This window comes from Primulina huaijiensis, chromosome 13, assembly GCF_012295235.1.
Source record: "Primulina huaijiensis isolate GDHJ02 chromosome 13, ASM1229523v2, whole genome shotgun sequence".
NCBI lineage: Eukaryota > Viridiplantae > Streptophyta > Magnoliopsida > Lamiales > Gesneriaceae > Primulina > Primulina huaijiensis.
In genome coordinates, this window is record NC_133318.1 from 18,828,395 (window position 1) to 18,839,503 (window position 11,109).

The 11,109-nt window shown below is 35.9% G+C and overlaps 2 protein-coding genes across 18 annotated transcripts; one reads left to right on the forward strand and one right to left on the reverse strand.

The window, feature by feature from the left end:
• Window positions 1-3,131: 3,131 nt before the first annotated feature.
• Window positions 3,132-6,515, forward strand: LOC140991558 (BEL1-like homeodomain protein 1). Of its 5 annotated transcripts, none has more exons than XM_073461570.1 (6): window positions 3,232-3,315; window positions 3,451-3,506; window positions 3,827-4,669; window positions 4,963-5,336; window positions 5,442-5,502; window positions 5,592-6,515. In XM_073461570.1, exons 3-6 carry the CDS (start codon window positions 3,872-3,874, stop codon window positions 6,225-6,227), a joined length of 1,869 nt encoding a protein of 622 aa, XP_073317671.1. In that variant the 5' UTR covers window positions 3,232-3,315; window positions 3,451-3,506; window positions 3,827-3,871; the 3' UTR covers window positions 6,228-6,515. The 5 variants fall into 5 exon arrangements, with proteins under 5 accessions (XP_073317675.1, XP_073317674.1, XP_073317671.1 ...); XM_073461571.1 differs by lacking the exon at window positions 3,232-3,315 and adding an exon at window positions 3,640-3,729 and having other exon boundaries at window positions 3,359-3,506; XM_073461574.1 differs by lacking the exon at window positions 3,451-3,506 and having other exon boundaries at window positions 3,132-3,302.
• A 1,374-nt stretch (window positions 6,516-7,889) lies between these two features.
• Window positions 7,890-11,036, reverse strand: LOC140991104 (BTB/POZ domain-containing protein At3g05675). Of its 13 annotated transcripts, none has more exons than XM_073461031.1 (4): window positions 10,934-11,036; window positions 10,545-10,614; window positions 9,704-9,764; window positions 7,890-9,468 (listed from the first exon to the last, which is right to left on the reverse strand). In XM_073461031.1, the coding sequence occupies exons 3-4, from the start codon at window positions 9,713-9,715 to the stop codon at window positions 8,161-8,163; spliced, it is 1,320 nt and encodes a 439-aa protein (XP_073317132.1). In that variant the 5' UTR covers window positions 9,716-9,764; window positions 10,545-10,614; window positions 10,934-11,036; the 3' UTR covers window positions 7,890-8,160. The 13 variants fall into 13 exon arrangements, with proteins under 13 accessions (XP_073317132.1, XP_073317129.1, XP_073317138.1 ...); XM_073461028.1 differs by having other exon boundaries at window positions 10,540-10,614; XM_073461037.1 differs by having other exon boundaries at window positions 7,890-9,441; window positions 10,553-10,614; window positions 10,934-11,027.
• Window positions 11,037-11,109: the final 73 nt, after the last annotated feature.

An 11,109-nucleotide genomic window follows, 5' to 3' on the forward strand; every position in this document is an offset into this window, starting at 1 on the left:
CTCAGAGGCATCAGCATTCTAAAAATCGAGGCGATAGCAACCGTCCAAAGTCTAAGAGGTGTGAATAAGCTTAATTAATACGGGTTTATTACAAATTAGGTGGTGAAGTAGTTCTGCCCCACCAAGGACTTTCACCAATATTATCAATTCAACGTACACAATTAATTATCTATTAGTTTAATTAAATTAGGTTTTCAAAATATCCAAGATTTGACGCATGCCAGCTTGAAATCCGTGTACAATTTAAATTGTGAAAGAAAACAATAACGATAGTATTAGTATATACAAAAATCATATAATTCTTAAATTATTTATGTGAGACATTTGGAAATATCTTTCAGCATAAATTGATCATTTTTAGGAATATAGATTTGGGAAGATCATTAAATTAGACAAAGAACGCGATTTAATATATTTTTGGAGGATGAAATTTTATTTTCTAATAATTTTTTCTTGAGAATTATAACAAGTTTAGTTTAGGAAGAATATCCCATGAGCTTGGAACATGACATTTAATTTAAAGTAGGTCTTTTGTGAGACGGTCTCACGAATCTTTATCTGTGAGACGGGTCAACTCTACCGATATTCTCAATAAAAAAGTAATAATTTTAGCATAAAAAGTAATATTTTTTCATGGATGACCCAAATAAGATATCTATATCATAAAATATGATCTACGTCTCACACAAATTTTTGCCATTAATTTATTCCGTGGACACATTTATTATTTATATGCATAAAAAGATGGAGATAAACATTGCATTATCTTTCTTTTTTATGCATTAAGAGGTGTTACGGTAGTTGGTCCCGCCTTCCTTGCCATTTAAATTGCTTTATCTTCATACTATTCCATCCACCACAAATTATACCAAGATATTATACAAAAAATTTATAAAAATAAATTAATTTCAAAAAAGAAGACAAAAGAGGATTCAATAATGAAGATGGGGACCCCTCCCCTACCTCCCCCAAACCCATTTCATTCAATAATTTTAAATAATATATATAATATAAAATTCAATGTTAATTTATCAAAAAAGTAATTAACCATACGTCATGAACTAACATCACTTCTTTTCATCCTATTCTATATTTATTTCACATTTCAAATAAATTGAAAATATTGTAGGTGAAAAAAAAATTTAATAATTTAAACACCAAACCACGACGTGTCTATAATTTCAAGCAATCAGCTGAAAAAATATTTTAGGATTATGTCAAAAGGTAAAAATATCCGTGAGACGAGTCAATCCTACCTCTATTCACAATAAAAAATAATACTCTTAACATAAAAAGTAATATTTTTTCATGGATGAACCAAATAAAATATCCGTCTAACAACATATGATTCGTGAGACCGTCTCACATAAGTTTTGTGTTGGAAGAAATTGTTGGTGTAGCCGTGTTTCAACTAATTGATATATGAATATATGTAGGGATGTAAATGAACCAAACCGTTCGCGAGCTATTCGAAGCTCGGCTCGATAAAAAGCTCGTTTGAGTTTGTTTGTTAATCATATCAAACCAAGCCCAAGCTCGATTTTGAGCTCGAAAATTTAATCAAACCAAGCTCAAGCCTAAAGATATTCGGTTCGTGAGCTCGCAAACATGTTCGATTATAGGCTCGCGAGCTCGAGCTCGAGCTCGGCTCGTTTAGGTGGCTCGTAAGCTTGAGCTCGAGCTCGAGCTCGAGCTCGAGTCGTTTAGGTGGCTCGTAAGCTTGAGCTTGGCTCATTTGTTGAGTTGACAAATAAAAATATTGGGACTAATGTCAGTGGAAGGAATTGAATATAAGACATGTTTGAAAAAATGATGGATTCACATCATTTAGTCACAATTACATTTTTAATCTTATTTGCATATCATTATACTAAAATGTTCTTTAAAATACAATAAATAAAATAAATTAACAGAAATACATCAACTTATTCTCTTTCCCTAAAAATTTACATAACCAAGTCATATACAAGTTGAATAACTTTACTATTAGTTTGTGAAGGTTAATTAAAAATTTTACATGCTAAATTGATATGCCATTTGATATTAATCAATAATTTAAGTTAATTATGTCAAATTCATTTCATAATGATGTACTGTCTTCGATCTACTATATTTAATGAATATTCTAGATGATTTTCGTGATATCAGTATATAATGAATATTCTAGATGTATGATTTTGGAATGTTCAATAATATACTGATTTATGTTTTTTTAGCTCTTATTTGTGTCGTTTTGGTTATTTATGAATGAATTTACATTTTTATGTCTGATTTAAAATTAGTTTATAGATATATTTAATTTTTAACAAGCTCGATTCAAACTCAAACTCGAGCTCAATTATATTCTTATCGAGCTCGAGAACGAGGCGAGCTCAAGCCAAGCTTGTTAAACATGCTAAACAAGCTATTAATGAATCAAGCTCGAGCCTGGCTTGATTAACATGCTAAACGAGCTTTTAACGAGCCGAGCTCGAGCTTTTCTCGAGCTCAGTAATTTCAATACAAACCGAGCTCGAGCCTGATAATAGAAGCTCGAATCGAGCTCGAGCTCGAGCTCGAGCCTCAAACAGTCTGAAACAAACCAAGCTCAAGCTTGATACTGTTTGGTTTGGTTTGGATCGTTTACATCCCTAAATATATGAATAATGAAAATGTTTGAAAAGTGCATCTCTTAGCCTAATTATATTTAGGCTTGGTGTAAAATATTTGTTAAGTTTTGTAGGAAGGGGACGTTACCTCGTTCTTCAGTTAATTTGTTTGGTTCTATGTATGTATACGTGTATCTATCCCTTCTGACACACTTTGATGATGTCATATTTTCATTTTCATACGTCGAACAAAACATACATCGCCTATCTTTTTCACTCAGCAAACCTCAGTTTCTTTTCTTTTATCTGATGATCATTTGAAAACGATCGGGTCAAATCACTGAACTTCCCTTTGTTCGATCCATTCGCAGGTATAATTCATTCATCAAGAACATGTAGGAAAACAGATCAATTCTATATATATATATATATAAAATCCTTTACGTATTTTTTATTTTAATTTTTATTTCAAAAACATAGTGATATTGATATATGTGTGGACATATATACATGAATGGTACTATCTTTTTCCCAGCCTTTTAAACCTACTATCAACCTTCTCTCTCTCTCTCTCTCTCTCTCTCTCTCTCTTTCTCCCCTTCTTTCTTACTTTATGAAGTACAGTACTGGAGCTGAGAGAGTTTTGGAGACGATGAAGTAGAAGGCAGACGCGTAATTCAATTGAAGGGATCGGATTTCTAGATCATATATCATGTATGCATAGCTGGTAACTAGCTGATTTGCTTTATAGATCTCTAGCTAGCTAACTTCATGTGGTCTTTTTCTATAAAGTTACCAGCATATACGCTAGCTGTGCGAAAATGGGTTTTGTGAGCTGAATTTTTATGATTACTCTTTGCAAATGGTGATGACATAGCACGTGTATAATCTGATTTTCATCATACCAGGCCAGACCAGGTACTAAATACTATATGCATCTATATTTATATATACTCAATTGTCAAAACCTTTCTTCCTCTGCAAAGTACCCAAGATTTGGTGATGTATATGTATTCAACGATCATTGATTTCTATGGTACTTCTTCAAAAGGTATTTCCAGGAAGTTATAAGTGCGTGCAGAACAAGAATTAAGAGTCTTTTATGAAGAATTCTTGAGTTTTGTGGTTCCAGGGTTTCCGGGTGATGATAATTTATTAGTTAGTGGGTTTTTCCCGGGATTTTTCATCTGAAAAACGAATGATTATTAACATTTTCGAAATTTGAATTTGATTTACAGGGTTCTATGAGAATTTGAGTGGGCGCTGCGACTTCCAAGATAGATATGGCTACGTACTTTCATGGTAACTCAGAAATCCAAGGAAGCGGCGATGGATTACAGACCCTGATTCTCATGAACCCTACTTACGTTGGATTCCCCGAGAATCAACCGCCACAGCCACCCACCAGCAACAACTTCGTGTTCCTTGACTCCAGCAACAATATCAACCTCCCCCACGCGCCGCCGCCTTCCCAAATTCAACATTTTGTCGGCATACCTCTCCAAGGGGCAAGCGCCACTGAAGCTGCCTCGTCGCAAGATCCCTACGGCCAGCATGACGTGTCGGCACTCCACGGTTTTCTATCACGCAATCTTTACAACCAGCAAATAGGCCTCGCGTCCGCGCGTCAGGTCACACGCTCTCATCAGGGGCTTTCTTTGAGCCTTTCGTCGCAGCAGCCGGCCAGCCACAGCTCTTTCAGGCTTGAAAGGGAGGTGCCCACTCAACCGCTTATGGCTGTGGCTCAGTCGCGTGAGGACAACGTTAGAGTTTCGGGTGGATCACCTTCATCGAATTCCGGAGTTTCCAACGGCGTTAACGGAGTACAAACTGTGATGTTTAATTCTAAATATTTGAAGGCAGCACAGGAGCTTCTTGATGAAGTTGTTAAGGTACAGAAGGTAACAAAGATTGTAGCTGAATTAGCAGAGGGAGCCCAGAGAATCGGAGAGCCCTCAGGCGCCGCTGGCTCTGGCGGCGGAGGAAGAGAAGAAAGTAAAAAAGGTGGGGCTGAACTCACTACAGCAGAGAGACAAGAAATTCAGATGAAGAAAGCAAAGCTTGTTAACATGCTCGATGAGGTAAGCAGCTTAAATGACACATTTGATGATGTATTGATGCTGTAACAGTCACCATACAGAAAATTACTGTGATTTGTCACCGGAAACTTTTCAAAATCAAGGTAAAAAGCTTCTTTTTTTTTTTTGAATTTCGGTTTCATAAAGATTGAAAAACGGGAAAAGTACGGATAAACACCAGGTGGCAAGTAGTATTTATGATTTAAAACGAACAAGAATAAAAATTAATGGGTTTTCCAATCGATTTATTTTCCTTGTTTCTTGAAAATATATTTTATTAATTTCTTGATTCGAAGGTGGAGCAAAGATACAGGCAATACCACCACCAGATGCAGATAGTAATCTCTTGGTTTGAACAAGCAGCAGGAGTTGGTTCTGCTCAAACTTACACTGCCCTGGCTTTGCAAACAATTTCGAAGCAATTCCGGTGCCTTAAAGACTCGATCTTGGGCCAAATCAGAGCAGCAACGAAAAGCTTAGGCGAAGAAGAAAGCTTCGGAGGAAAAACCGAAGGCTGGAAACTTAAATACGTCGATAATCAGATCCCACAGCAACGAGCCTTACAGCAATTGGGAATGATCCAGCACAATGCTTGGAGACCCCAGCGAGGTTTACCCGAACGATCTGTTTCTGTTCTTCGTGCCTGGCTCTTCGAGCACTTCCTCCACCCGTGAGTTTGGCGATTGCGAAATCATGGTGTAATATTTTTTGGTTGGATTTCAGATTAATTTTCGATGCTTACGAGTCTTGTTTTATTTTTATCCAAAATGAGCAGATATCCGAAGGATTCAGACAAGCTAATGCTTGCTAAACAGACGGGGCTAACCAGGAGCCAGGTAGTGTAGCTAGACATCTTGAATTCTTGATCAATTAACGTTCTGCTTGATTTTGGGTAAAGAAATTTAGTTGGTTTGCTTTGAATCAGGTGTCGAATTGGTTCATCAATGCTCGGGTTCGATTATGGAAGCCAATGGTAGAAGAAATGTACCTGGAAGAGACTAAAGAACAGGAAAAAACGGGATCAGAGAATAAGTCTCAAGACGAAGATTCAATCTCAAAGAACACAGCTACACAAGCCAAGAATCCAATGTTTGAAAATCAAAACAGCAGCAGAAACGAATCTGCATCTGTATCAACTTCCACCGTTTTCACGTCCCCTAGCGGATTAAAGAACAACTCAGATTTCCACCTCATTGGATCATCTGAAATGGTAAACTTTACTCAAAAGAGTCCCAAAAAATCGAGAATTCCATCTACAAACATGGACTCAAAGCGCACAATTCTTGCCAACGAGCATATGTCATTGAAATTTGGTATCGAAAGGCAGAGTAGAGATGAGTTCACATTAATCGGTGCACCCACGAATTTTATCGGAGGGTTTGGTTCTTATCCGATGGGGGAACTCGGAAGGTTTGGAGACGAGCAATTTCAGGCACCATATTCCGGCAACGGTGTATCTCTAACACTTGGTCTTCCACACCAAAACTTTATGCCGAATCAAAGCATTCAACTCGAAAGAGGCGGAGGCGACTCAAACGATTTTGGTGGCATGATAGTGTAGAGTATACATTACATATTTAGTATAAGTATATATAATTTACATAATAAATACATACATTTTTTAATAGAACCATTTGAGTTCTTGGGGACAGCTTAGGATTTTAGTCTTTAGAGGATATATTGTCGGGGTTTGTATATTACTTTTGTTGCTGCTGATATATAGATGATTGTGGTAATCAATGTGGATAATAATAAAATAAGAAACTAGTGATTTTGGGTGGTGTATGCAAGAATAAATCTTGATCATCGATCTTTCCGGACTTTATATATTTTTGATTTGAAATTCCCATTGTTTTCAATAGAAATAAAGTGAAATGTCATGTTATATAAGTTTAGCTAGTGTACGCAGATCGATGAATTTGACAAGGAAATTGATTTAAAGAGCTAGCACAAATCCATTGGTACTGCGTAATAAATTTTGTAATTATGAATTTATTTATATTCGAGGCCAATGACTTTCTCAATCATTTTTTACTATAATATGTATTTAGATATACAAGCATTCTTTCCGTAAAATAATATGTTTTCTTGTGTAGTTTTAAAAATATTTCAGAGGACCTGTTCATCAATATACACTCAAAACTTCAGCTATAACCCGATTAGTGCTCTCCATGAAGTCAATCTTGTCGAGCCTATAGCACTCAGAATTTCTATTTAGTATGCTTGATTTTGTTGGATGTCTCGTATCGACTAAATTAAGTTATTAAAAATTTTATACGTGGACTTAAACAATTCTCTTTTTTTGAAATAAAGTTAAATCATATCCATGATCTTAACACGGTATCAGAGTCAGGACCCACCGTTATATGTTGGACTTGACTTGTGGATCACTCACTAATATCTTATAAGCTCCATGTCCCAATTGTTAATTCTTGGAAGTTAGAGGGATGTATTAGATGTTTCACATCGGCTGATTTAAGTTCTTAAAATTGTATATATAAATTTACACGGTCATCCCCTTTGAGCTAGCTTTTAGGATGGAATTAGGTTCAAATCTCACATCGACTTAATTAATTTTTAAAAGTTGTATATATAGACTTCGGTAATTCTCTCTCTTGAGTTAGCTTTTGAGGTTGAATTATATTCTAAGTGCGTGATCAAATTTTGACTACTAGATTTGTTTTTAAGTCAATATGTAATAACATGCCATCTGAACTTGATTATGTTGCATCCCTATCCAACCTACGCAAGCTATGATGGTTGATGTAATGGACCTAACAATTAAAAAAATATCGAAAAAGAGAAAACATTAGTAAAGCCGATCATCAATTGCATGTTATGGATCGAATCCGATGGCTAATTAAGACCCTTATCCTTGAATTTGTTATGGTTTTATACGTTCAAGATGATGCAAGTGACAAGGACATTGTCCTATATTTTTTTTCTTGAAACCATTAGTTCACATTTTCTGCTTCATGTATATTGTCTATTTTATATATTTTGAGAGTTGAATTCTGATTCGGTCCAGTCTTCTACAGCTATTTATTGGCCTTAAATTGTTTCTTACATTATCTTTTACGACTATACTGTCTATACACAGACCAATATTGTTGAAGCTTTGCATTGACTTGATTTGGTTGTTAAATAAATCAGAGATTAAAAAAACGATGGAAAATTAGAGCAACTGCAAAACTGGTCCCAATCTTATGTTAACATTCACAAGAAAAAAAAATTAAATAAATATTATACAACTGAATAAAACGGACATGAAAAAGTATTCCTACAGCACAAAATTCTCAGTAACAGATGTTGCTGGTATGACACTCAAAATAATTACACGGAATGGCATGTCTACATAAGTTTTAACTAGTAATTCATATTTTCAGACTAAGCTTGATGCACGAATCTTGTGATGTACAACGGCATTCCACATTCTAACCATAAGTTGGGACATGAAAATCTAATCGAATAACGATTAAATAAAAGTGAAGAAATCATACTTGACTGGTACTTTGATGGCTTCCATCTAACAAAGCTAGTCTTCTCTTTGAAACTTTCGACCGGTAACACCACACTTCAAATGCCTCAGTCAAGTCTGGATACCGAATTTCCTTACTGTCTAACCATTCTCTCAAAATTTCAGCTTGGTCACCAGAGGGCAACGTTAAGATTATAGACACCAATGATGACTCCAAAGATTGCCAAAGCTCGCAATCAAATTTCACCAACAAATTATTGTCTTCGTCAGAAGAAAAAGAATCCGTCAAAGGCTTCATCATCCTTATGTATGGAAGCCAGGTCATAACCATTTGAAGGCGTTCTAGGGGAGGCAAAACTACAGTTCCATACGCTATTGCTTCCAACACTTTAGTAGTCACTTCAAGGGCTTTCACCTTTATTCCATTTAATTCATCTATGGGACATGATTGCTCTGAAATTTTCACTATATTTGCCGATGTATCCACCCATATGTGAATAAATTCTCTTGAAATTTCCAATTTTGCAGCTATTTGAGAAGCCCATAACAAATCGGTTAAATATGACAGGAATAATTCCATTTGTCTTGGTTCGGGAACTAATTCTTGGAAATCACATACCAAAGACTTGACAAGATCAACAAATCTTGATAAAAGTCTGTGGACACATTGGCTGGCTTCAAATTTAATCACATCATCAGCTGTTAATAAAGGTGCATCATCGTCCTCGGTTAGCATGTATTCAAGCTGCTCCTGAGCTGAAGTTTTCAGATCATTCATCAAAGATGGGGGTGATGATGTGGCAAATCGAATGGCTGACAGAAAAATCTTCACCACAGCCGAAGGATTGACTGGCTGGAGACGAGCAAGTATTGGTTCTGCTTGTGACCCCATGCCTGGTATGATTTTTAGAATTTCTTCTTCCTCGGATTCCTCCCACGGAACAGCTTCCAAATAGCCCACACAGGTTGAAACAATTTGTGGGCAACCAAGCTCGACAGCCACACGAAGTGTGCCAAGTGCATTTTTTACGCCACACAAGTCCGTTACCAACATATCTGAAGTGATATAGAAGAGTCGGAGAACAGTAATGTGATAATCGAAGTCACGTTCTTCACAATTAACCTCAACACAATTACGTGAGTCAAGAATCTGGCATGTTGGCCAATCATCAGACAGCCGATCAGCAAAATACTTGCTTTTGCTAATGAGAATTTCCGAATGAGAGTAAATCCAATCATCACGTCCATCTTGTGTTCTTATCCTTACGACAACATCACTGGTGGATCTGTCACCAATCTTGATTGGAGTTTTCGATTCATTATCCTAAGATGATAAAAAAAAATACCACAGAAATAGTGTCAATGATTTCCCAATGAATGCATGTTCAAGGACAGGCATAAAACATAAAACAAGTCCACATATCTACTGATAAAAATGATAAAAAGGCTGTTGCTTTACCAACTAAATAGACTGTTGTTAATCAACGCAGCTCATTATTTTCAGTCATGTAAACCATAATTGTTCATGGTAAAAAAAAAAAAGGACAAAGAAAACTCACTGCTAGTTCCATCAACCACTTGTATAGTGATAGCTACTATAACTTTTTAGTATTGTAGCACCTGAAGAAAAAAGAGAAAGAATCAGCACATAAAAATATCACCCATCGGTGCATAGGTATAAACCATGTATATTGCATAGTGTAGCTTAAGTGCAGGAATGGATCAATGGATCCTAAGGTTCTCAAACCAACATGTTCATATAAAAATAAGATGTAATAATTTTCTTTCGGTTCAACAAACAGGAAATTTCACCAAACGAATGACTCATAGTCCAGAATTGTTGGCACCAACCAAAAGCATGCCAAATGAAAAGAAAAAACGGACATCGGTCGATTTTTCAAGGATTGATTGACAATGGCTGGCTCAGATTCAGAGATACATATTCTTTCTTTCCACTTTCTCAGTCCATTGACTTTATTTTCTAACCGAGGCATGTTGAGTTGATGTCACATGATAGACATATAATCTTTATAAGGTATGTGAGGTATTTCAAAATTTTCAAATGCACCGTGTGCTACACACATAATGTAGAACTATGCTACATAGCACAACCCGATACTTCTCAAAATCCTGAACTAGCATGCACAAAAGAAAGAGAATTGAAAATACTGTAAGAATGGTCGAAAAAGTCCATGATTTGGGAAAAATATCAAATTTTTAGCAGCATACCACACCCAAAACCATGAGTCCAAGCTTAGTAAGAAAGATAAACGAGTCCCTTAAAAGTGCACCAGCTTGCTCGTGAGAAGTCAAGTGAATAAATACGCAGAATGAAGCAAAATACATTTAAACTTAAAAAGTTAAGTGGATAAATAATAAGAATGAAACAAAGTACACTAGAACTTAACCAATTGATCCGAATGGCACAGGTGAAAGTGAAACCCATATTCCGAACACGCTCCTGCATTTTCTGAAAAATCTATTTCCAAATCAGATACGCCTAAAGAGTTGAAAAGTTCATAGGTATGCGAACAGGAAATCATAAATTAAGGCACTGAAAATTCAACAGCCCGAGATAGAGAACAAAAATAGCAAAAAACAGCTGAACCAAGATAAACAAGTAATTATAATGCCGAAATCGGAAAAAAAAAATAGTTCCAAGTTTCAGCATTTATTTCAGAACGGAAAGCATGTAAGCAACTGATTCAACAACTATACCTCAACAAGAGATTAGCTATAATAGCCTAAAGTAGAAAAACAACGATAGAGATTAAATTGGGGAGGCAAACCTCCAATTTTAATTTTCTCCGCAGAATTCCTTCTGATTACCATTCTTAGGTCACAAAGCTTCAGATTTCTCATGGTTGCCACAGTGCCCCGATTAAGTTTATGGCCCAATAAAATTGCACTAGATAAAGTTTTTGGGCCCAAAACAATAATGGCCCAATAAAATGTGCCCCGTATT